The following is a 27,613-nucleotide window of genomic DNA, read 5'->3' as shown; positions in this document are numbered from 1 at the left end:
ACATGATGCATCTCATACCTTTTTATACTACAGTTAAATCAGATCAAATGCATTCATATTATGAACAGCAGCTACGCTAATTATTTCCCATCTGCCTTTTTTTTATTTTATTTTTTTATCTCGGGACGCCTGTCCCTATTACTCAAATAGAGTTTGTCAGCTCCAGTTATGTATCCCGCCTCTCATGGAGACTTCAGATGCCCCAACGCCTGTGAAGAGACGATTCGACGCCTGTGAAGAGACGACCCAACGTGACCCAATGTTAAAATATAAATTATGAATGTCAACATGTAAATAATTGTTTGATTTAGGTCCATATTCATAGTGACTGATACTGACACAGATGGCAATATGCAAATAAGGGGAAAGAGTTGGACAAATACACAAATATAGAGGAAGTAAAATATGAAATAGGGGTTTTCCGAGTAATAAACAAATGATGTGATGAGCCGAATGAGGGATGAGAGCAGATATAATAATCACATAGTTTAAATCTGCAGACAGAAACATCAGACTCAGAACAGAGACACACAACCTCTAAAGTAAGAACATGTTCATTCTTCAAACACAATTACACAATTACATGATTGTGAATCTTTATACTTCTAAAATGTTTAAAGAATTGTGAATCTTTATACTTCTAAAATGTTATGTATCACATGATTGTTTTTCAGAAATGGACCAAACTCTATATTTGATTATTCTTCTCATTGGTGAGTGTGTTTGTTGTATTATTTATGGTTTATAGTTTCATCAGGTTTGACCCTGTTATGAAAAGCATTAAATCAAACCCTCTCTTTCACAGCTCTCTGCTCCGTATCTGAATGTGTTCAGCGTCAGTATCACTTTATAAACGTGAGGAAGACCTGGACTGAAGCTCAGAGACACTGCAGAGAGAACTACACAGATCTGGCCACCGTTGACAACATGAACGACATGAACGAGCTGAAGAAGAGTGTGAATGATGGAGGTGTGTATGTCTGGATTGGGCTGGAGAGGACGAGTGTTAATAAATGGCAGTGGTCTTCAGGAGAACCTGCGCTCTATCTGAACTGGGGATCTGAACAACCTGATGGCAGAGATGAGTGTGCTGTGATGAGAAATGGAGAATGGAATGATGTGTCATGTAGTCTCAGCCTGACTTTCATCTGCAGTTCATCTAACAACAGTAAGTACAGCTCCATACAATCTCAATAAACTTTCATTAATAAAAAAAAAGCACAATATACTGTACAAAATTGTAATGCAATACTAAATGCTGCTGCTTTTTAATGTGCTCATAAATATAGGAGAGACTGGATTAGTCACAATTTTAACTTTATAACAAAATTAAACGCATATTGACCTTTTGTTGTTGATAACTGTGAGAATCTGACATTAGAGATATAAACAATTCAAACCATTGTTTTGACAAACATAACTTAATATTAATATTTATGCATAATATTTTAACATAAAATAGGCATACAACAACTTGTCCCATCTTGATATTTATGAACAAAACTCTTGTCCTGAGAACATAGTTCAGTTCTCATCTTGTCAGTTGATTTTCTTGTGTTCAATTGTTACCTGTATTACAGAAATATGTTATAGTCATTTCGTTTTGTAGATCGTAATTAAAAAATATATAATCTCAACACAAACTTTAACTGAACTCACAAAGATACATTGTCCATTACAATGTGAAAAAACAGACTATTAACAAAACATAGTGTTATTATTGCAAAAATATTAATTTGTATGTATTATTAGTCCACAATTCAACCATTTGAATTTATTTTTTATTAGGCATATTTCTAAGGACTAGTTAACAAACAAATTTAGCTGCAGTTTAATGTTCAATGTTCAATTTATTTATAAAGCACATATTAATACAACAAAAGTTTACCACAGTGCTGTACATAGGATAAGATAGCAATCATAAAATCACTTTTTAGTTCGAAACATTTCCACAAACAACCTCAAAATCTAAGCGGCATTAATAATAACCTATTCCACCACTAGCACAGCAATCATGAATGATCATACGCCAGAGTAAAAAAATAAGTTTTTAAGTGTCGTTTAAACTCTGTAAGAGATTAATATATATTGAGGTAAACTATTCCACAGCCTGGGAGCAGCCGCTGCAAAGGAGCGGTCTCCTCTCATTTTCCTGTACGTCCGCGGGACTACCAAGAGATTTCATGACTCGGAGCGCAGTGCTCTCTTTGGTTTATTCACCTGGATTAGATCAGCTATATATATATATATATATATATATATATATATCAGAGCAATGCCATGTAGTGCTTTAAAAACAAATAAAAGTATCTTAAAATGAATCCTGTAGAAAACCGGCAACCAATTCTCTTAATAAAGGAGTAATATGCTCATTTTTCCGAGTGCCTGTCAAAAGCCGCATTTTGGACTAGTTGCAATCTGTTTAAGCTTTTGTGTTGAACACCATAGTACAATGCATTACCATAGTCCAATCTTGAGAAGATAAACGCATGAACTATCTTTTCCAGGTCCTTCCGTGTTACAAAGGGCTTAATTTTAGCGACTAATCTTAACTGGAAGAAACTAATTTTAACTACCTGATTTATCTGTTTATCAAATTTCAGTGCACTATAGCAAATTATACAAAATTTAAGTTTTTTACTTGATGCATCAGATAAGGGCCCAATTCAACTTTAGATGTATATGCAGACTCCGAAGGGCCAAATAAAATCAGTTCAGTTTTTTATTCATTTATACTCTAAAAATTAGCAGACATCCACCATTTAATCTCCCCAAGACACTCTACCAGCCTTTCAACAGGGACAGTTGGTTTTAAGGGTAGATACAACTGGGTGTCATCTGCATAACAGTGAAAAGAGACCTCATATTTACTCATGATCTGACCTAAAGGAAGCATATAAAGTGAGAAAAGGACTGGTGCTAAAATAGATCCTTGTGGAATACCGCATGATAAAGACGCTGAGCTAGATACGTTCTCCCATTTGCACTGAAAAACTTCTGTTCCCTTTCAAAAGCTACAATCGATGCTGCGCTGCTTAGCGCATTGGGAACGTCTTTAAACGTGACCCGCTGTGAAAATAGTGTGTAAACACGTCGATGGAATCGACCGGAAGTAATACAGCCTCGGTCGGTGACGTCATCGGTGCACATCATCGGCGCGCACCCGCGACACAAGGCTATAAATAGATGAGCCGCAGGTGCATCGTCAGGTCTTTTGTCTTCAGAGACCTCTCTGTGTTGGTGTGCAAGCATCTATTTTCTCTCTCTGCTACAGATCTTGTTAGGAGTTATTTAGCTTTATACCTGACAGTGTGCAGATTTTCTCTCTTTCTCATCTCTTAAACAATCTAAAAAGAGTTTCAAAAAGTAAAAAGAGAAATAAGTCAGCAAGCTAAGCGTTGTGTCCCTCCATGTTCTCGTCCTATGTCAGAACTGTATACACACGCTTACTGCTTTATGTGTTTGGGGGAGGAGCATGCGGCCGCTGCATTGGAGTCAGGAGAGTGCGAGCATTGTAAACTGTTCACAGTTAAAATGCTTCGTGCTCGTCTTGGCTACTTTCAGTCCGCACCCGCATTATCATCGTGGGGCTCCCGAATGGATTTGGCTGACGAGCAAGAGACGGGTCCGTCCTTTTCGCTTGCTTGTTCACCAGATCCACACGATCCCGAAGCGCACCCCGGTGCTTCTTCGGCTCACGCAGGGGACGATAATGAATCTCTTGGGTCTACGGACTTCGAGCAGCCAACCTCTGAGCGTTCCTCGCGCGACGATAAATCTGTCGAGGAACTACTCAAGGTGGTTACAGATTGCAGCTTGACTGGCCTCGCGAACAAGAGACCCCCAAACGCAGTAAGCTTGAGGATAGGTTTTTGTCCGGTGGCAGGGGGGAGGGACCTCAACATCAGTCTCTCCCCTTCTTCGAGGACCTCCATGATGAACTATCTAAATCATGGAGAAAACCATATACCTCTCGTGTCTTCGTGCCCTCGACGTCGACTTTTTCGACTATCGGGGTGCGAAGGCACGAGGGTATGCGGAGATGCCCCAGGTTGAAGAGACGCTCGCGAGCTATCTCTCGCCTGGGTCTGCATCTTCGCTTAAAAAACCTACCCTCCCCTCGAAGCCGTGTAAAGTAACATCTTCGCTCGTGGGTAAAGCTTACCAAGCTCCAGGTCAGGCTGGTGCTGCGCTGCACACAATGGCTGTGTTACAGGCGTACCAGGCTGACCTCTTGAAGGACCTGAGTGCGGGTACTACGATAGACGAGGATGCGTTTTCTGAACTGCGCCGAGCCACAGACCTGTCTCTCCGTGCCACTAAGCAAACGGCCCGTGCCATCGGCCGTTCTATGTCTGCTTTGGTTAGCACGGAGAGGCATCTGTGGCTCAACCTCACGGGGATAAAAGACAAGGACCGTGTCTTTCTTCTTGACTCCCCGGTTTCTCCCTCTGGCCTGTTTGGCGACTCGGTCAACACAGTAGTCACCAGGTTCAGGGAGGTTAAGAAACATGAGGAGGCGTTTGTTCAGTTCCTTCCTCGCCGCACTCAAGGGGAGGGGCCATCGGCCACCCAACCTCTCCCCGGCCCTTCAAGACCTAGGGAGGTGAAAAAGCAGAGCGTGGCGAGCCGAGCTCCCCCTAACAAGAATTGGAGGCAGGCTCGTCAGGCTCAGCAACCTCCCAAGCCAGACCTCAGGACTATCATCAACAGAAAGAAGAAGTCCTGATGGTCTGGCGCCCAGTCTGGTGGGGGTAGCCCCCCGCGGGACGGGGCGCGTATTATATCTAACCGCCTCTCCTCGTTACCCCCACGAAACCTCTCCATCCCCGCCACCTCTGGTGCCTCGGAGGGGCAGCGGTTTCCAGCGAAATGTTAGATGTTCCGTTACTTCCTGCTCTCATCCAGGACGAGGAACATCTAACATTCCATCAAAAGGAAGTGTTAAAGCTGATACCACTATCAGAGAGTCTGGCAGCGTGGGAACTTCTGCCAGGCATTTCTGCTTGGGTACTAAGCACAGTACAGATAGGATACAGAATCCAATTTATTCATCGTCCTCCGCGTTTCAACGGCGTGGTCTCCACTTCCGTAAGACCGGAGCTGATGCATGTACTGTCACAAGAGCTACAAACTCTTCTGAGCAAAGAGGCCATAGAACATGTTCCTCTGCCAGAGAGGGAGTCGGGCGATTACAGCAGATACTTCCTGGTCCCCAAAAAGGACGGGGGGTTGCGTCCAATCTTAGATCTTCGAGGCTTAAACCGTACAGTCAAAGCGCTCACATCGCGATTGGTTCGTCACGATCGATCTGAAGGACGCATATTTTCACATACAAATATTGCCACAACACAGGAAGTTCCTGAGGTTCGCTTTCGGGGGCGAGGCTTACCAATTTCGGGTTCTTCCATTCGGCCTAGCCTTGTCACCCCGCACGTACACCAAATGCATGGATGCAGCTCTGGCTCCACTAAGACTCCAGGGCATTCGCATTTTGAATTACATAGACGACTAGCACATTCGCAAAAGATGGCGCTTCAACACAGAGACATTGTGTTAGCTCATCTAGTTTCTCTAGGGTTGAAAATCAACACCAAGAAAAGTGTTCTTTCTCCTGCCCAGAGAACGACTTATCTCGGAGTCATTTGGGATTCGATCACGATGCGGGCACAATTGTCTCCCGCTCGAATCGAGACCATTCGGCTAACCATGGGCAAAGTCAGGTTAGGCCAAGATCGCACTGTTCGTCAGTACCAAAGAATGTTAGGTTTCATGGCCTCAGCATCCACGGTGATTCCTTTGGGGCTGTTGCACATGAGACCGTTTCAGTTGTGGCTAAAAGCCAGGGGATTTCATCCAAGGGCCAATCCTCAAAGGCAAATAAAAGTGACGCGCCGAGGGCTTCGTACACTATCTCTGTGGCTCAGACCCCGGTTCCTCGCCTTGGGTCCCACTTTAGGGGCGCCTTGTCGTCGCAAATTGCTAACGACAGACGGCTCCCTGATGGGCTGGGGAGTGGTCTTAAGTGGTCGTCCAGCTCAAGGGGAATGGGAGGGTCATCAGCTCGATTGGCACATCAACTGCCTCGAGTTGATGGCTGTATTTCTGGCCCTGAAATACTTTCTCCCTCAGCTGAGAGGCTGTCATGTCCTAGTGCGGGTGGACAACACAGCGGCAGTCTCTTACATAAATCACCAGGGAGGTCTGCGCTCACGCAATCTGAACAGAATAGCGAGGCAGATTTTTCTCTGGGCCCAGGAAAAGTTCCTGTCAATCAGGGCAGTTTACATTCCGGGGTATCTGAATGTGGGAGCGGATTTACTGTCCAGGCAGAAATTACCAATGGGGGAATGGAAACTCCACCCAGAAGTAGTAAAACAGATCTGGACCAAATTTTACGAAGCGGAGGTGGACCTCTTCGCCTCCCATCAGACAGCGCAATGTCCCCTCTACTTCTCTCTGAGTCACCCAGCTTCCCTGGGTCTGGATGCGATGGCGCACACATGGCCCAAAATGCGCCTTTATGCGTTTCCTCCAGTGGCTCTGCTCCCAGGAGTTCTAGCCAGAGTTCGCCAACAAGGGTCTTGCCTCTTACTGATAGTGCCGCGTTGGCCGAACAGAGTATGGTTCTCAGAGATAATATCTCTCGTCAACGGCTCGCCTTGGGCGATTCCGGAGAGGAGGGACCTTCTGTCCCAGGCGGAAGGCACGATATTCCATCCCAGGCCCGACCTGTGGAACCTTCATGTTTGGCCCCTGATGGGTACCAACTGAGGGACACTGGGCTTTCGCCTGCCGTTATTGAGACCATTCTAAGTGCTAGGGCCTCCTCCACTAGAAAGAGTTATGCCAACAAATGGGGTGTTTTTGAAAGGTGGTGTGTTGTACATACTGCAGATCCGGTCAACTGCCAGATTGCTTCAGTTCTGGATTTCCTGCAGGAAAAGTTATCAACAGGCACATGCCCCGCCACTCTCAAGGTTTATGTGGCCGCTCTTTCGGCTTGCCACGCCTTGGTTGACGGGGAGAAATCCTCTGCTCACTCGCTTCATTCGTGGGGCCAGAAGACTGAGGCCTTCCGTCAGGACCAAGATCCCTTCATGGGACTTAGCAGTAGTCCTCGAGGGTCTGGTTGAGACCCCCTTTGAACCTCTAGAGTCAGCGTCTGATAAACTTCTGACCCTAAAGATGGTTTTTCTTATGGCTATAACCTCTCTAAAAAGAATCGGGGACATGCAGGCTCTGTCAATATCGCCACCCTGCTTAGACTTTGCCCCAGGAATGGTGAAAGTGATTTTGCATCCTCATCCTGATTACCTGCCTAAGGTACCATTCTCGGCTGTGCATCCGGTCACTCTAGAGGCCTTCTGCCCTCCACCGTTCATAACGCCGGAGCAGGAGAGATCTCACAGACTGTGTCCAGTCCGTGCTCTTCAGGCCTACGTCCACCGCACTAGCCAGTGGCGTAAGTCAGAGCAACTATTCGTTTGTTATGGGGGCAGCAACAGAGGTGCTGCCGCCACTAAACAGACCATGTCACATTGGGTCAGGGATGCTATTGCTCTTGCCTATGAGGCGCGCGGCCAAGCTTCGCCAACGGGTCTAAGGGCTCACTCCACCAGAGGGGTCGCCTCCTCTGCTGCCTTGGCAAGAGGTGCCCCCTTGCAGTTTGTTTGTGATGCGGCAGGCTGGTCCTCTCCACACACATTCATACGATTTTATAGTTTGGATGTTCATACCACTCCGGGCTCTCACGTCCTTGAGTCGACATCGCAAGCTAATGTCTAGGGCTTTCCTGCGTTTCTTGTGAGCACACCTACACAACCGTAAGGAGTCCAGACACCAAGCACGGCGGCATGGGTATACTCGTTCCCAATGCGCTAAGCAGCGCAGCATCGATTGTAGCTTTTGAAAGGGAACGTTCCGGGTTACTTGACTGTAACCCTGTTCCCTGAAAAAGCGGAACGAGATGCTGCGCTGCTTTGCCGTGCTGATGATGTCCCAGGACTGCTCTTCAGACAAAATATCCTGACGATGCACCTGCGGCTCATCTATTTATAGCCTCGCGTCGTGGGTGCGCGCCGATGACGCGCGCCGATGACGCGCGCCGATGACGCGCGCCGATGACGCGCGCCGATGACGTCACCGACCGAGGCTATATTACTTCCGGTCGATTCCATCGACGTGTTTACACACTATTTTCATAGCGGGTCACGTTTAAAGACGTTCCCAATGCGCTAAGCAGCGCAGCATCTCGTTCCGCTTTTTCAGGGAACAGGGTTACAGTCAAGTAACCCGGAACGTTTTGAAGATAAGACGTAATCCAATTTAAGACATTACCTCGAATACCTACATAATTTTCTAAGCGTGAAGTTAAAATATTATGATCAATTGTGTCAAACGCTGTAAGATCTAATAGCAGAAGTAAGTTTATGTCACCATTGTCTGTGGCCATAAAAACGTCATTAAATACTTTCAATAATGCAGATTCTGTACTATGTTGTTTTTTGAACCACGACTGAAAAACTTTCCCAATAGCATTGTCAGCAAGGCAGTTGAACTCAGTTGACTCAAGTTGAATAAAGACTGTTTTCTCCAGGATCTTTGCTAGATAAGGAAGCTTTGAGATTGGTCTATAATTGCACCGCACACTCTTATCTAGGTTTGATTTCTTCAGCAAAGGATGCACTATAGCAAGTTTACAATAAGTTGGAACAATTCCAAACAGTAGACTCTTATTAATTGTTGATAATACAAATGAACCAGTCAGCTCACAAACTTTCCTTAAATAGCACTGTAGGAACAATATCTTGTGGAGAGACTGTCGGCTTTAGCTTACAAACAATGTCTAAAAGTGTGGATAAGGAATAGGGTCAAAATCAGACAGCACAGCATGAGTTACAGGTATATCCATAGGCTCATATGAACACTGTTGTATATTCCTTCGGATGTCCGATATACGTCCGACAAAGAATTCCAAAAGATTTTCACATAAATCCATAGGTATAACTCCGGGCACCTCTAATCTAGGGTTCAAAAATACATCAATTGTTGAGAAAAGAACTCTTGGATTTTGACGATTCTTCTCAACAATGTCTGAAAAAAATCTGAACCTGAAAGTTTTTATAGCCTGTTGGAATTTACCTAAGGCGTCTTTTAACATTTCATACGAAATTTGTAATTTATCTTTCTTCCATTTACGTTCAAATCTTCACTCTCTTTGCAATGATTTAACATATTCATTGTACCAAGGAGAAGGCTTATTTTTTCTGCTCACCTGTCTCAAAGGTGCAATACAGTCTAGTGTTTCTGTGCATATAAGATTAAAACTATTAATAGTTTCTTCTACACCAAGGTCCACTTTCATACACTGCAACTTCTCCATAAAAGACACATTAAAATATACATGTGAGTTAGGTATTAGAGGACGATACAATCTTTTAGCTGGACACTGTTTTCTCGGCTGACAGGGAAGAGAAACAGTACATGAAATTGGATTATGGTCAGATAACACAAAGTCCTCAATGATAATGTCCTTGACAAGGGTTAGGCCAAGTGATAGAATCAAGTTCAAAGTGTGGCCACGATTGTGTGTAGGGCCATTCACCATTTGTTGGAACCCGAAAGAGTCAATTAGATTTAAAACGTATTTTGCTAAGGGATTTGTTGGACAACATACATGGATATTCAAATCCCCATTACTAAAATATTATCATATTTTAGAACAATGTCAGCTAAGAAGGCAGCCAGTTCTGAAATACAGTCCTTATTAGCTCTCGGTGGTCGGTAAATAGCAGCACAAAGGACAGGTGTTGTTGATTGTAATTCAAAAGCTTGGAGTTCGAAGCTTGAAAACTGCTCAAACTTAAGTAAGGTGCAGATAAAATTGTTCTTAAAAATAGAAGCCAGTCCTCCTCCCCTTCCCATTTGTCGAGGAGAATTAAAAACTGAGAAGTTATTTGGCACAGCTTCTCCTAAGACGTATGTATTGTCAGTGTTCATCCAAGTTTCCGTATTAAAAAAAATCTAAATCCTGAGCACAAACAAACTCGTTTAAGATAAAAGACTTGTTTTTCAAAGAGCGTAGCCTACATTTATCAAAGCCAACCTTATAGCTGATTTTTTTGACGTCCATAATCTCCAACGCCGGCGTGATCAGCTTGCTTTTTTTCTTATCAGTGCAAAAGAGACTCAAAATACTCAGTTTATTTTGATCGTACATATAAGTGTTATACATAATTCGTTCCTGTTAAATGTCTATTTTTTTTGTGTATACTCACAATAAAAATAAAGTGTTGTACTTTTTGCCAAATAAAGAAAAAAAACATGATGCAAGTTCTGCCTTCTTTCTGTCAGTGAAGTCCATTCTGAAACATGTCTGAAGATGAACTAACTCAGCGAATACTCAGTCACACAGGCATGAAGCTTTAATTATTTTAAATGAAGTAATTTATGTAAAAAACAAATATTCTCAGTTTATGTAATCTGTATGAAAAGAGAGAGATATCTGTCATGAAACTGCACATGGACACAGACAGAGGAGATCCAAATGCAGGCTTTAATAAAGGATGATCCAGGTAACACAACAAATAAACAGGCAGAGGGTCAGAGTCCAGGTAAGCAGTCCAATATAGCAGAAGTACAATACAGGGGCAAGGCAAACGGGTAAACTAGATACAGGCAAGGCGTCCAGGAAACAGGGAAACTCAGACTAAAACAGGATACAATGAAATAGCTCAGACTTGCAGCGTGACAGTCTAACAACACTTCGCAAAGAGACAAAGGAAAACCAAGGCTTAAATCAGAGAAGCTAACAAGCATAATCAAAAACAGGTGAAAGACATAAAGCATAATCAGTCCAAGTAAAACCATAAGAAGGAATGAAAAATAGAGAAGGACGCGGGCACTCCAGCCACTGATTGTCACAATATCATTCTCATTTCATCTCATTAAGTGTTAATGTGACCACGTCCACGGAGAGCGTGCTATTCAAACGCAAATGATCTGAGGCAATCTGCGTGTCAACGCCCACATCAGCTGGATATAACACATCAAGTTTAATCAAACTCATGTACTTTACGTAGTCTTGCGACGCTGTGAGGAATAATACTATCGTAATAATAATCCTAGGAAATTTACCTCAGAAGTGCCGGTTTAATTTCACTTCGAGGAGCAATGGATCCAGCTGAGGATTGTCAATAGTAAGTTATTTATTCTTAAGCGCTTTGTTCTAATCGCGATATATGCAAAATTATCTGTAAACCACAAAAAGACTGTGTAAATAGGAATCGCGTGTCTTTGTGTGAATGAATGAACTGCACAGATGCGTGCTGTTGTTTACTACAGAAGAGCTTGCATCTGTGCCGTATAAGCAACGTATTAAACAGCAAATTAACATTTGCTAATATATGTGACCCTGGACCACAAAACCAGTCACATAGGTATTTCTTTTTCCAATTGAGATTTATACATCACATGGAAACTGAATAAATAAGCTTTCCATTGATGTATGATTTGTTAGGATAGGACAATATTTGGTCGAGATAAGACTATTTGAAAATCTGGAACCTGAGGGTGCAAAAAAAAAAAAAACATTGAGAAAATCGCATTTAAATTTGTGCATTGATGTTCACGATTGTGCAGCATTCACTCACAAAAATACATGTTTTATATATTTACAGTAGGACATTTACAAAATATCTTCATGGAACATGATCTTTACTTAATATCCTAATGATTTTTGGCATAAAATAAAAATCTATAATTTTGACCTATACAATGTATTGTTGGCTATTGCCACAAATATACCCGTGCGACTTAAGGCTGGTTTTGTGATCCAGGGTCACATATCATAAAAACAATATGTTACAGACTAAATATGAATGTTTAGACAATATTTCATTGATTAGTTTTGGATAGAAAACTTTTTTAATAAAATAGCAAAACATATATTTACAAGGTAGATGTAAGCAACATCTTAATAGGTCAATATAATCCTTCTTATTAGACATATGTACGGTGGCCGAGAGAGCTCAACGCGCTGCAACTGAAGAAAACACAAGCACATAGAAGAAAACACAAGCACATAGAAGAAAACACAAGCACATAGAAGAAAACACAAGCACATAGAAGAAAACACAAGCAAATAGAAGAAAACACAAGCACATAGAAGAAAACACAAGCAAATAGAAGAAAACACAAGCAAATAGAAAAAAACACATGCAAATAGAAAAAAACACATGCAAATTAAGAAAAAAAACACATGCAAATTAAGAAAACATCTTCATCAGTTTCACAACACACGTGTGCTCCAAATTCTCACAACACAACCAAATACAGAAACGCGCTGCAAAAGTTCACAACACAACCAAATACAGAAACGCAGTTTCCAAGCGGCTACATAACGGCACACAAGTGCCCTGCTCCCTCCAAAAAGTCCCCACTTCAAGGGCTCTGCCGTCTGCCCTTATAAGGGCGTAGGGCATAGGGATGCTCACAAGCAATAAGCACGTACCAGCCGGGTCCGTCACTTATTGGGTTCCCCGGAAACATTTCCGTTGTGTTCTGTTCTATTTGCAGCGCTTTTCTGAATTTGTTTGTTTTGTGAACTTTTGCAGCGCGTTTCTGTATTTGGTTGTGTTGTGAACTTTTGCAGCGCGTTTCTGTATTTGGTTGTGTTGTGAGTATTTGGAGCACACATGTGTAGTGAAACTGATAAAGATGTTTTCCTAATTTGCAGGTGTTTTTCTATTTGCATGTGTTTTCTTCAGTTGCAGTGCGTTGAGCTCTCTCGGCCAGCGTACATATGCCGGTATTCGGGCACTCCAAAAATACCGTGAATAATAATAGATCCGAATTTAGATTTTTAGAACGCGCATTGGCTTATTTATCATCAACTGCTTAAAAAAAACACTGCGTAGGCTATATGCACAAAACACGCAGCACTCTGATGTAAACAATCCCCACATGTAGGAGCACTGTATGCATGCGGCGCAGTGCGCGGCTGCGCGCTCTAGTCTAATGTAAACAATCCTCACATGGAGAAGAAGCATGGAGTACTAGGATTAGTGGTGTAGAGCGTGCGTATTACATGCTTTAAAGTGCATATCATATGCACGTGTAAACTGCGTATCATATGCAGGCAAAACTGATTTTGTGCTAAAACTGATTTTGTGATCTAATTTGTGCTATAGATACGCACATTCATGAGATCGTGGCGGGCTTTAACAAGGAGCAGTGGGTCCGAAATTTTAGGATGAGCAAGCCAACCTTTGATATGTTGTGTCAACGTGTCCAAATTCCTCTTCTACTACGGCGACATGACGTTTCGTCGGGCCATTCCTCTTTTGCAGATGCGTGTCGGCCCGTCGGGGTTTCTCTCGCCGTTAAACCGCGAAGACAAAGCCTAATGCCTCAGAATATCTGGCCTGTTTACATGACAGTCGCATTATGAACGAGGCCTGAAACCGATCTCAAAATATCCGAACGCATCCGTTTTGTTTCCCTGTTTACACTGTCATAGAACACATCCGATCTGTGTCACATATGAGCAAAAAATCGGAATTGGGTCACATTTCACTGACAGTGTAAACAAGGCCAAAGAGGCATTCCAGCGGCAGGCTTCATATGGACCCTCATCGGGCCAAGGACATCAATGTCGTTCATTTACAGTTTGCACATTATTCTCTTTGATATAATTGCTCAGTTTACTTTTATATTGTTTATTGTTTTATTTATATTTATTTGCATTTAAATGTTTGAGGTAATTTTTGTTATTTAAAAAGTTATTAAAGTTGTTATAGAATAATTCATTGTTGATTCTTTACAGTTGTTCTTCTGCTCTTAAATCTACTTAAAAATAAATAAAGTAGTTATTTTGCAGTTTGCACTTTCTGTTTGATACAATTACTCACTTTATACATTTGTATTATGTATTGTTTTATTTATATTTAAATGTTTTAGGTACTTTTTTTTATTTAAAAAGTTACTAAAGTTACTAAGTGGACAACACTGAAGTTTGTTTATCTTTTTAACCTGTTTCTCTTATGCAATTAAAATATCGTGATATTACCGTATAACGTGATAAAAGCTCAATCAATTAATCGCAGCATGAAAATTTGATACCGGCACATGCCTACTTCTCATTGAATTATTTATTATTGTTTTTTATTAGTGACACATTTGGGGAGAGGATATATTCTAAAACTTTCTGAAAATACAGTATGAGAATGAACTGCACAGTTACTAGAAATGTTAAAATAAGTCCTCACATTCTTTCTTGTGGCTCAGTGACACCTGAATGAAAGGCTCATTATGCAGCTCATTGTCTTCTCAGGTGTGAATCCAGTGGTGTAGTCTAGTTTTTTGCAGTGAGTATACTGTGACACCCCCCCCCCCCCCCCCCCCGGCCTAACCCGTCTCATACTAACCCGTCTCATCACCCCATAAGCACCACCACACTCACTAATGCATACAGTATGCAACGACATGTAATTGAGCGCATTATGAGACTAAGTGTTATCAACATGTCAATTTATTATAAGCAACACAATACTTTAACAGCCAATGACATTTACAGCTGAGGAGGCTGGACTGATTTTCTACATTTAGCCTTAGATGTTATATGAATATGGTCCCTGAAGCACAGGTTTTATCAGCTGACAATAAAAAAAATACAAATAAAACATTATAGGCACAAATACAAATGTACTTTTAGAAATGGTGCTTTTGAAAGAAAATTGTGTTATTGTTTTGGCAAGTTTACTGTTTAAATTAAAACATGTATGAAAACTTGTGTGATATTCATTTTTAAAATAAGTTTTAATAGATTTCATCATTATTATTATTTTACAGTACATTTTACTGTGCAATTTCTTTCATAATTTCTTTGAGTTTATACCGAACTTTTATTTTGACAGGTTGTCGTAAAGACATTACAGTTTCCGTGTGTGTATGATACGAATGAATGACGATAGTTTTATCAAATGAAATGGTGAAATTCTCATGAAGTGACTCTCGTAGCAGCTCTGTGATGAAGTTCATGTGTCATGTGTAGCTACATCATGTCCTCATAGCTACAGTGAAGCGCTGACACAAGCACGCGCTTGCTTCAGTGTGTGTGTGTGTGTGTAGTAGAGCACACATTGAGCGCTCATTCCCAGAGACGCGTCGAACAACTGCTGTCTCTTTGAGTTTTTAATATTCACGCGATTTGATCTGTGTCCATTGCAAACACAGACGCGGTGAATTTATGAATGAAAGTGTGAAAGTTCTGTCACAAAACGAAGTTGTTACGTATCCTCACGCTTTTTTTAGTGGGTATACGGAAATACTTGCCATTTCCTAGTGGGTATACGGCGTATACCTGCGTATCACGTAGACTACACCACTGTGTGAATCACTTCATTATTCATGATCATTCACGCGCCCATGCATATTGTCTTTCCAAACAAAACATGTTTTACAAAGTTTAAATCAATGTATTGTTTTACGTGAATGATTATGCAGGATGATTTTCAGATCATTTTGAAGCAAAAACTCTATGCGACAACTTCCATTACTAAAAAGTCTCGTGGACACATATTTAGTATGTGTTTTGTGGTCTTATTTCAGAGACTTTCATTTTTAGTTTTTTCAATAACCATGCATAAACATTATTCTCTCAAAAATACAAACATGTACATACAATGTTGCTCACATGGTAGCCCTGTTTGTGCGAAATAGAGTGTAATTACACCTTTGCCATTAATATGTTTATAAGCAACTGAAAAAAGCACAAATGTCAGGGCATGTCAGAACAGAACATCTCAAGGACCCCAAAAACACCTTAGATCCCAGAGGGTTAATCCGCGTGTGTCTACAGATGATGATATATTACATATTCAAATTATGTTAATGATGATTTTACAAACATTAAGTATCGTTTGTGAATTTTATTGCATCTTTAGATTTCTCCATTATGTTTTGTTACATATTTCTCTAGAATTCTGGATTCAGACACACATATCTGAATGAGAGAAACATTAAACAGATGAAGATGTTAACCCTCTGGGGTCGGCAATCACGCCGGCGTGATTTGCACGATTTGTTTTACATAGCAGCTAAATAAACTTAAAATACTCCGTCAGGTATGGTCATACAGACTTAATAAATATGAAAAAATAATCTGTGAGATGTCTACTTTTGTATGTCATAGAACATATCAAAACAAAATGTTGTGCTTTTGTAAAATAAAGAAATGAAACAGGGTGTGCTTTCTGCCTCCGTCTCGTGAACTTTTTTTTCTTGAGCACCTCTCTAAACATAAACAAAACTCAGCGAATACTTGTCGCACATTTATGAGCTCTACATCTTTATAAACATTTAAGTGTGTAGTTTGAAATGATCTGATTCAAAACGAAAACAAATATTCTCTGTTTAACCCTCTAAGCGCCAAAGTCGCAAAATTGCGACAAGACGTCATACTTAATAAAATAGGCTGTAGATCCTAATATGGTGTAATATCTCATTTGTATTCCCTACCACTAGATGGCAGACATGTAATACTTTGATTCAAGACCAAAATGACGTCATCTTCCTATTCAAAGTATTGGAGAAAACAGCAGAGCAAGTGAGCGCTCGTGTCATTGATGCGGAAGCAGTTCAGTTCAGAGCGTCTGAGTAAATTGTGAGATTTGTGAGAGAAAATCATCAAATGGCTAATAAAAACTTGTATCGTGAGGATGTGTTGCAAATGTTATTCGCCGATTCTGACTCTGAAGGGGAATATTTGCCTTTTGAAAATGACGATCGCGCTTCTCCCGGTACATCTTTGCCGCGCAGTGGTGCAGCTCGCGCTTCTCCCGGTACATCTTTGCCGCGCAGTGGTGCAGCTCGCGCTTCTCCCGGTACATCTTTGCCGCGCAGTGGTGCAGCTCGCGCTTCTCCCGGTACATCTTTGCCGCGCAGTGGTGCAGCTCGCGCTTCTCCCGGTACATCTTTGCCGCGCAGTGGTGCAGCTCGCGCTTCTCCCGGTACATCTTTGCCGTGCAGTGGTGCAGTTCGCGCTTCTCCCGGTACATCTTTGCCGTGCAGTGGTGCAGCTCGCGCTTCTCCCGGTACATCTTTGCCGCGCAGTGGTGCAGTTCGCGCTTCTCCCGGTACATCTTTGCCGCGCAGTGGTGCAGCTCGCGCTTCTCCCGGTACATCTTTGCCGTGCAGTGGTGCAGTTCGCGCTTCTCCCGGTACATCTTTGCCGTGCAATGGTGCAGCTCGCGCGCGCGTGAGGCAGATATGGCCGCGCCCGCGCTGCTCGTAGCAGGAGCAGAGGCGGTGTGACACGGGGCAACTAAACAGGTCTTGTCTACTTGTGTTTGTGTGTCATATGAATAATATATATGTGCCCCATACATGGAATCAGAGTGCCTACTGTATGTAAATGGTAAATCTCTACAGCAAATGGTCAACAGCTACATGCATTCGGTTTGTTTCTACCATTTATTAGTCATGATTTACAGTTTGTTTACTACTTACTATTTATCTGAGCATTCAGTATTGTGCAATATAGCATACAGAAGGTGAGGGACATTTTGGGGTGAAAGAAGTGCTGCATTTTATCATTTAAACATGTGACTTTTCATGAAAATTATATAATCCAAGGGAGCCGCCACCATTTGACGTCATAATATGCTAATTGGATGGGAAAATGTAATCCCATAAACTTTGGGTCATCCTTAATATTTCTCTAATTTACAGAAAGTCTCTATCTTTTATCACTTTTAAGATATAGCCTTTTGAAATTAAGATATCAAAATCGAACGTTTTAGGAAAAAACCTCTGGCACCTAAAGGGTTCAGTAATTTGTATAAAACCAACAAGATATCCCGTTTCTCTAACCCTTGCTCATTAGTTTTAATGTGACCACACCCACACACGCAAAATATATTGACATGCAAATATTCCACGTGTCACGCAAACGCGATCATTACCTCAACAACAATGCACCTAACCTCATCAGTCCTTTGCTGTTTGTCGAGTTTGGAAGACATGCTGTGAGATTATTGGATTTACATAAGAAGAAGAAGAACGCGATTTGAAGACAAGAACGATTTTAAGGTAAGAAATAATTCTGAATTATATTAGTTAGTATTGTTGCATAAACTTCACATTGCAGTCGAACTGTTGCTCGATGCTTCAGTGAATGTTCCCAGTCGCGAGGCATTGATCATTTTACATTTAACCCTCTGGAGTCTAAGGTGTTTTTGGGGCCCTTGGGATGTTTTGAAATGCCCTGATATTTGTATTTTTTTCAGTTGCTTATAAACATATTAATGGCAAAGGTGTAATTACACTCTATTTAGCACGAACATGGCTATCATAATATGTGAGCAACATATATGTACATGTTTGCATTTTTGAGAGAATATTATTTATGCGTGGTTATTCAAAAAACTCAAACTTAAATTGTCTGATATAAGACCACAAACGACCAACTTCACATATTCCCACAATACTTTTGACTAATGGATCTTGTCGGCTAGAGTATTTACTTCAAAATGATCTGAAAATCATCCGGGCTAATCGTTCACATTAAACAATAGATTGATTTAAATTTTGTAAGACACTTTTTGTTTGGAAAGGCAATATGCAGGTGGGCGTGAATGATCCAACAAGGTCATCATGAATAATGTCCTCATTCACACCTGAAGACAAAGACCTGCTAATGCTGCAGTGCATACTAATGAGCCTTAGGTGTCACTGTGGCTACAAGAAAAAATGCAAAGACAACACACACACATATATACATACATATATACATACATACATATATATACCGGTATATATATATATATATATATATATATATATATATATATCAGTGGCGGGCCGTGCATTTCACACCTAGGCCTTCCGCGATGTCCACCCTGAATTAATAACTTTTAATAGTGTATCAGCGCACGCACATACTCTCTATAATTGTTGTGAAATTCCTGTTTTTATTTTGCACCGGCAGTTATAGGGTTAATGCGGTGAGTTCGCGAAAGGCCGGGTAGAGAGAAACGAGCGAGTGAGTTTCGGCTTTTGTGTACAGTGGTTCTTGCGTTCCGATTATAAATTCAGAAACGGATCCTCATCCCTGTCTTATCCTTCAATGGCTATAGTATTAATGTTTGAAAAAAATAAGTTGTTTCGATCATAATTTTACAAAAAAAATTAGGAAGAGAATCATATTCAGCACGGACAAAAACGGGGGCAAAACATGCATTATACTCTCCAAAACAAAACTGATTATTTTTTACACAAAATCCATCCTAATTTCTTTCCTCAAAAAGACTTGAATTACTTGGGTGTACAGGTTGTCTGTGCTTTTCAGTTCCAACAACCTTTTCTATCGCCATCGAGGTTAATGTGCTGAAAGTCGAGTCTGTCCCGTCGTATTTCTGCATAAGTTTTAATTCGCTTTAGTGCTGAGAGTGTCCGCTCGACAGAAGCAGTAACGTTAACGTTAAACAGGGAAAACACCGCAAAACATGACGATGTGTAACGTTACAGCCGACACAAGTGCTCACACAGATTATTGAACGATATCATTGAGATCAGCGGGACTTTTGCCTTCAAAATCAGTCCTGGCATAACTTTACATTGCAGTCTGTTCTGTTTTTACCCGGACAGATCGATAGAGATCCGAGACTCTGCGTAAACTGAATAAGGGATGTTTTCCGTTAGGTTTGAACCTGCTGGTGGTCGAGGAAGGAAATAAACATTAATTTGTGGGTTGAAAAACTATTAAATCTACAGGTATTTTAGTTTACACAGTTCGCAACAGATGCGGTTAGCTAGCTCTGACTACCAGTAATAATAGTACACGCTCTGACCATCCAATCAAAGAGCGTGAAAATGCGTACGTTATTGTATGCCTGCTAGATGGCCCCGGTGCAATCAACTCGATTTCTGATTGGCTGATTAAATCTGACCGATTATCTGATTGGTTAAAGCAACAGTTTCAGTGCCATTCATTTAAGCTACAGGCGCCCGCACTATCGATTCTGAAGGCCTCAAGGCAGATATATTTGACCCTGGCAACACATGATGACTGAAATATGATTGGATAAAAACACTCAAATAAATATACACTACTGGAAGCAGCGCAACCAAGAGAAAAGCTATGAAATTATGAGAACGGACTATTGGGAATAATTTGATACTCATTCATAAAAAAAATTTATTAAAGTGCAAGTCAGTGATTCTCAGTGTTTAGGCCAGCAGAGAAGGCCTTGCTGGCCCTGACGGCCCACCACTGATATATATATATATATTACTACAGAATTGGTTTCAGAGTTGGAAACATCTTGAAAAAAAGTGTATTTTTCCACAAACTGTATGCTTGCAAATTGTATAATATCCAAGGTAAACATTTCTAGTAATTGTGCAGTTAATTCTCATTCGTATTTTCAGAAAGTTTTGGATTATGTAGGCTATCCTCTCCCCAAATTTGTCACTAATAAAACACAAAAATAATTTATAGAGAAGGCTTATATTGACCTTTTAAGATTTTGTTTGCACCTTGTAAATTAGGTTTTGATGTGGCAGTAAAAGCTTTATAAATAATCTATCCAAAACGAAATTTTGTCTTTCATATTTCGTCTGTAACATATGGTATTTTATAATATATATTAGGGCATAAATGTTAATTTGCAGTTTAATATGTTGCTTATACAAATACATTTTATTTCAACGTATTCAGTCGATTTTTACTCATCTCAGTAGGCAATATAGATAGTTTGCTAAAAGCGAAACTCGCGCGAGCTGTAGTAAACAACATGCATATGTGCCGTGCATTCATTCAAACACAGAAACGCGATTCAAATTTAAACAGTCTTTTGCAGTTTACAGACACCATTTCATATCGCGATTAGAACAAAGCACTTACTGATGATCTGCAGCTGGATCCGTTGTTCGGCTACTCCAGCACGTTTGAGGTAAAATTTCCAGAATTATCACGATATTATTATTCCTCACAGCGAGCGTGTTGTCCAGCTGTTGTGGGCGTTGACTGGTTTGCATGTGTTGCTTCAGATTATCTGCGTTTGAATAGCCCGCGCTCTCGATGGGCGTGTCACATTAGCGGAGTAATGAGGTGCCAGAAGGATAATGAGCACAGCTGATCTCTCGCTCTTTTTATATAGATTACATAAACAGAGAATATTTGTTTTAGTTTTGAATTAGATAATTTAAAACTACACACTTAAATGATTATAGAGATATATAGCTCATGTCTGAGTGAATAGTATTCGCTGAGATTTGTTTAAATTTAGAAACGTGCTTCAGAAAAAAAGTTCACGGAGACGGAGAGGCATAAAGCACTCCCTGTTTACTTTCTTTATTTTACAAAAGCACAATGTTTTATTTCGATTGTAAGTGGACACATAAAAAAGTAGACATTTAACAGCTTATTTTCTCATATTTCTTAAGGCTGTATGACCAAAACTGACTGAGTATTTTAGGTCTATTTTGCTGCTATGTAAAAAAAAACGAGCAAAACGCGCCCGCGCGTTTGCCGACCCCAGGGGGTTAACCCTCTGGGGTCTGAGGTGTTTTCTGGGTCCTGGAGGTGTTCTGACATGCTCTAACATTTGTGCTTATTTCTGTTACTTGTGACATTTTCATGGCTAAAGTCTTATTACACTGTATTCAGCACAAACTCTGCTACAATAATATGTCAGCAGCATGTATGTAAAAGTTTGTAGTTTTGCGATAATAACATTTATGCGTGGTTTGTGAAAATGACAAAAAAAAAAGTCACTGAAATAAGGTTATGAAACCCAAACTGATTATTTCTTCCCAAGACTTTTGAAAATTGTATCACATAGCCAAGAATATTTGCTCCAAAACTAAAAATCACCTTGACTAGTCATTCAGATAAGACAATATATTGATTTAAAATGTGTAAGACATGTCTTGTGTAAGAAAGCTATAAGCGAGTAGGCGTTAACCACCATGAATATTGAGTGTTTCACACCTGAGAGAGACAAAGAGCCTCCCATAATGCCCTATTAGGAGCTCTCAGGCACTATCATTACATTACCTTGCACAAAGAATGAGGAGATTTAAAAAAGAATGGCTTTTTGATTGTTTGGATTTATTTACAACACAACATAATCCAAAGATACACAACAAATGGCAAAAAAGCACATTATTTAACACACTGAACTAAAGACAGACACTTAACCAGTCACACACATTTGCCATTCCTGAAACATAGTGCATACCTGTCATTTCCCTCACTTTACCTCCTCATGCTTATGTTGAAGTCAGCAGGACTGGTACCTAAAAAATAAAATAAAAAAACCTGTGAACATGCTGATATCAAGAGAAACTAGGGATGCACCATTTTGGGAATACATTTTAGATTTGTTCTGGTTAAAATAGCTTTTTAAAATGTATAAAACATACTCACACACACACACACATATATATATATATATATATATATATATATATATATATATATATATATATAAAATGAACACCAGGTTTGTTGTGCAGGGCTGCATAAAATAATAACAATAGTAGGGTATAGCAGGCATCGTTAAAAAGGAACACTTCAGTAACACTACACTAGAGAAAAATATATTGATTATCATGTTACTTCAAATTTTTACATCGATATGACGTTACATCGATATGACGTTATGAAATGAGATTGGAGTAAAAACATGAAGCTGTTTGGTGCGTTTTGCGGATCGGGACGAATGTTTCTGTTCGAGCCCGGCCTGCGTCCGATAGGCATAAATATATTTTTTCTCATACTAATTACACATGTACGTTTGTTTGTGTGGAAAGCATTCGGAAATTTCAACAGATGAGCGCATCAGTGCGCACAGAGCAACAAGGCTCTTAACACAGGCGCGCATGCACGTGTGTCGTTGTCACGGCTACATACAAATTTCTGCACACAGGATTACAGATGTTATGGTAATATTTGACATGTATTTTAATCACAAAAACGAACGTTTGCATCAAGTGAAAGCATCAGGCACATTGGCTACCTACATAATAAGCTGTTTTAAGGGGGGGCCCTCACACAAAGAGCAGCCTGGGGGCCCTGACCACCTTAATCCGCCCCCTGGCTATAGAATGACACGTGTTTCTGATGCTTCCACTGCTGCTCTTATTCACATTAAAAACCAGAAAGCAGCGCAAGAATAATAAACAAACTTGACACATGAATCTGATTCCTTTTGTTTTTCTTAAAGTGAACACAGGACTCGTCTTTGTCAATCAGATGAAGAACTGGAGAGACGCTCAGAGTTTCTGCAGCAAGAATCACAGTGATCTGGTCAGTGTGAGGAACCAGAATGAGAGTCAACAGGTTCAGAAGTTCATCAATGATAGTCACATATCTAATGATGTCTGGATCGGTCTGTTCAGAGACTCATGGCAGTGGTCAGATCAGAGTAACTCCTCTTTCAGATACTGGACTCCTGGTGAACCTAATAATTTAGTAGGAAATGAAAATTGGACAGTGGTCGGACTAAACACTCTGGGACAATGGAGTGACTACCCTTACAACATCCAATTTCCTTTTGTGTGTCATGAAGGTGAGCAGATCCTCACACACACACACAATCCATCCATCAGATCCAGATATCTTAAAGCTCACGCTACATGTCTGACATGACAGATTCCTCCACAGTGTTTGTTCTGCATGTTGTTTTTGATCAGTCTCTCTCTAGTTTCTGCTTGTGGTGTGTTTTGTGTCCAGATAAACTGATTCTGATCAGAGAGACTCTGACGTGGCCTGAAGCTATGAGATACTGCAGACAGAATTATACGGATCTGGTCTCGGTTCATTCAGTCGAGATGCAGCGTCGTGTGGTGAATGTGGTTAAACGTGCGTCTACTGCGGCGGTGTGGTTGGGTTTACACAACTTCTGCAGCATGAACATGTGGATCTGGTTGAGCGGAGAGGTCGTGTGCTATCAGAACTGGGCTCCAGGGAACGGCACGACACCGGAAAACTGCAGCCTTGAGAAGAGAAAAGGAGCAGTTCAGTCTGGAGGAGATCAGCGCTGGATCAGCCGTCCTGAGACTCACAAACTCAACTTCATCTGCAGCAGATCTTAGGAGTGAGAAGACATGTGAATGTTTGCTTTACATTCACTGTTTTTATTCTTTATTATTTTTCTTATTTACTTTTGTAGGTTTGATTTGTTCTTTAGTCATTTCTGAGTGAATCCACTAATTATGTTTAAAAAGTATTTTTTTATTTTTGTGTGTTAATTATCATGACATAATGTGATCTAATAAAATTTGTATGACATCACCCAGCAATACATTTTGCATTTAAAATATGTCTAATAGCCGTCCAAACACAGCCCAGACGTCTAGGCTAAAACAAGACTAAATTCGGGCTGTCAGTGAAAATTGAATTGACGTCTAAACATAGCCCAAGAGTAGACTAGACGCCAATTCGACTGCTATTGAACGACTACATATAGAATTTTACAGTGAATTTTAGCCTAGGCTAAAACATGGCTAAATTTGGGTTGTCAATAAAAATTTGATAGATGTCTAAACGTAGCCCAAGAATAGACTAGACAGCAAATGAATGACTACATATAATAGACAACAAAATACAACTTAAGGATTCTTTTTACTCAAATATAACACACGACAGTCCATCCCAAAAAAAATTAAATATAAAAATTAACAACTTAGACAACTTAAGATAATAACACATGAAAAAATATACAATCATGACACTTATTAATTATACAATTACAATTATGAAAATAAAATATAAAGATTATAATAAAAAACATTGGAAAAATGATAAAGAATGATAAAATAAAAGTGAAAAAATAAAAAAAAAGTAGCTAGGAATAACTTTCATAACTGTAAAGTTTGGGTTATTTATTCTCATAACTCTCAACAGTGAATACATGATTAATTGGTTTTATTTCTATACCTCCCACCTCCTGCTCTCCCTGGTGCTTGTTTGAAATGCTCCCCAATTGCATTTCTCAAGTCAAACTCTTTTGCCGCCAGGAAGTTGGTCATCATGGTATCTGCCCCCAAATAAATTAAATAAAAAATTACGTTAAAAGCATTTTTGAATTTATTTATTTAGATACGGTCATTGTGAAAGGAATTCATTCTCTTTTTCTTGGACACACACTAGAGCTGGTCAATATAGAGTTAAGAAGATATATTTTCCCAAGCAATATAGATTGAGCCTATATCATTTATATTAATCTAGCCTGATGTCACATTAAAATAAATTATTCAACCACTTATATATAAAAAAAGATATATATTGTGTATCACTATTCCAAGCTGTTACTTGATGCATCAACTCGGTCTCTCAGTGACGCCATTCTCTTAAGTAGTTGGGATCCATAACTGTTGAATATGATAATTAAAAAAATACATCATAATTTAATGTGCATCAATGTTACCGCATAAGACATGTCTGACTACTAACATCATATGATTTGAAATTAAAATATACAGAAGATTTCTAATTATCAGTATAATGATGGTAAAAACAACTTTTATTTTTTATTTCATTTTAGTTTTTTTCCTAAATTTTAAGGCATTTATCACTAACCCATATATGTCTACATATAAATATACTTAGCTATCATGTTGCATTAGAACACTTAGATAGACAATTGGGGAAGCTAGTTTTGTGAGTAATAGCTGCCTGTAAATTTAACAAAATTGTATGTTCTGTATTTATTGTTGTGCTTAGTTGACTGTGTGCTGGATAATTTGCAATAAACAGTGTCTTTAAAACCAAAAAAGTGGATCACATCTCTCCAGTTCTGAGGTCTTTATGCTGGCTACTTGTCTGTCAAATAATTGATTTCAAAATACTCAAGTTGGTTTATAAAGCACTGAATGGTTTAGGGCCAAAGTACATTTCTGATCTTCTGCTTGTCTGCTTTCTGTCCCAGACTCCCTAGAGTCGAAACTAAACTTATTTAAATTATTAAAACTTATTAAATTATTTAGGAGCGCAGCACGCACAGGCAGCTCTCGAGGGGTCTGCCTGTGAACACTGTGACTCCCTATTAGAGTGCTGCACTCCCGAGTCCGTGGAGGCGGCGCGGCGGCTTAGATCGTGGGGATCGCAAAAGGACCTTGCAGATGGGAACGAGACTGCTGAGGAACTTTCTCGTCTAAAGGTTCTGTGGCGCTCGCTCGCGGTGCAGAAGCCCGCACTGCAGCTTCTTATGCCCGCGACGAGAGCCCGATGCTCGAGCTGTCTGCTTCTGAGGAAGTGGATGTGCTCAACAACGGAAGCGAGGAGCTCATGTTCCCGCTTATGAGGAGCTAGTGGAGGTTGTGACGCATGCTGTGGCCAGACTCAACATCAGCTGGCCACAAAATAAGCAGGATTATCCTTGTCAAAGCAAGCTGGACTAGAGATTCCTGCAGTACCGTTCACAACCTCAGCGCCGGGATTTGCCTTTTTTTCCCCAGATCTTCATAAAGAGATCTCCAGATCCTGGGAAAAACCCCACTCTTTCTGCATCTCATCACCTACTTTATATAATTATAGTAATGTGGTGGGTGCGAGAGAGATGGGATATGGCAATATGCCGCAGATGGAGGAAGCTTTAGCGAGCTATATTTCCCCTGAAGGACATCTTCGCTTAAAGCCCCTGCGCTGCCCAGCAAAACGTGCAGGGAGATTTCTACACCGGTTGGCCGGGCTTATATGGTGGCTGGTCAGGCTGGTACATGCCTGCACTCAATGGGCTTTATGCACAGCTGCACTACTTCCTGAACTTTAGCCAGCTCCTTTGTTTCCTGTCTTCCATTATTGGACAAACTGATTAATCCAGGTGTGCCTGACCAACAACAATAATCAGACACACCTGGATTAATCAGTTTGTCCAATAATGGCATACTGTTTGTTTGAAAACAACATATTTTGTCATCCTTGCTGCAAGCTTACAAGAGCGATAATATCATTAAACCCATTTAAGCCCAACGGCAACTATAGTTGCCGCAGTGTATAGTTGTCATTTTCCTTTTGTAAGTATTTTTCTAGATGTTATCCATGTTTAATGTCTCAATGACATGCAAGCAAACAACCAAGTAAAGGATTTCAAGAAGAAAAAAAAGGTATTCACTTCCTTCCTGTCACATGAGGCTGTCAACTTCCTATCCTACTTCCAGGAAGCATGGCAAAGGCAAACCCTCCCAAAGAAAGGTCATTTTCATGTTAATAATAAGATTTTTTTTTGTTGACATATATATATCTACATAATCATGAAGGTCTCTAGAATCATCCAAACAAAATAAATCTTACAAGAGATCTATAGTTTTTTATATACTTAGTCAAAAGTCCAAGCGGCAACTATAGTTGCCGGTGGGCAAATGCCTTGTAAGTACATATATCATGGGAAAATGGATTATACTGTGTTAATAGGTTAATAAATCAAGGTTATTGGTCTTGTTTAGTGCATAAACATAACTTAACCCTTTAAATGACATCTGTATGCACTGTTATTTTTGTTATTTGCCATTTTGTTTTTTGTTTGTTATATAGATATATTTTTTTCTTCATTCTATTTATTTGTATTTATTTATTTATTTTCATTTAACTTTTTGATACACA

At 40.2% G+C, this 27,613-nt stretch overlaps 2 protein-coding genes across 4 annotated transcripts in view; both read left to right on the top strand.

The window, feature by feature from the left end:
* The window catches only part of LOC306992573 (uncharacterized protein), an 868,003-nt gene that overhangs the window by 141,697 nt on the left and 698,693 nt on the right, over positions 1-27,613 (top strand). The gene's annotated exons all lie outside the window — the stretch shown is intronic.
* LOC306994513 (C-type mannose receptor 2-like) lies at positions 151-25,778 on the top strand. 3 transcript variants are annotated; one of them, XM_079605059.1, is made up of 6 exons: positions 151-542; positions 675-713; positions 806-1,168; positions 23,235-23,579; positions 23,744-24,119; positions 24,820-25,775. In XM_079605059.1, exons 2-5 carry the CDS (start codon positions 677-679, stop codon positions 24,103-24,105), a joined length of 1,107 nt encoding a protein of 368 aa, XP_079461185.1. In that variant the 5' UTR covers positions 151-542; positions 675-676; the 3' UTR covers positions 24,106-24,119; positions 24,820-25,775. The 3 variants fall into 3 exon arrangements, with proteins under 3 accessions (XP_079461185.1, XP_079461184.1, XP_079461186.1); XM_079605058.1 differs by having other exon boundaries at positions 23,744-25,778; XM_079605060.1 differs by lacking the exon at positions 151-542 and having other exon boundaries at positions 630-713; positions 23,744-24,825.

The sequence above is a fragment of the Phoxinus phoxinus genome (genome assembly GCF_949152265.1).
Source record: "Phoxinus phoxinus genome assembly, chromosome: 2".
In the NCBI taxonomy this organism is placed as follows: Eukaryota; Metazoa; Chordata; class Actinopteri; order Cypriniformes; family Leuciscidae; genus Phoxinus; species Phoxinus phoxinus.
The sequence above is the reverse complement of the archived record's forward strand: the minus strand, read 5'-3'. Positions and strand labels throughout refer to the sequence as shown.

Excerpts from the sequence above, each read along its gene's own strand:
- LOC306994513 (XM_079605058.1), top strand. The coding sequence starts at position 677 with ATGGACCAAACTCTATATTTGATTATTCTTCTCATTG. Across the intron at positions 714-805 it reads TTTGATTATTCTTCTCATTG|CTCTCTGCTCCGTATCTGAA; the intron begins GTGAGTGTGTTT and ends TCTCTTTCACAG. Across the intron at positions 1,169-23,234 it reads CTGCAGTTCATCTAACAACA|TGAACACAGGACTCGTCTTT; the intron begins GTAAGTACAGCT and ends TTTTTCTTAAAG.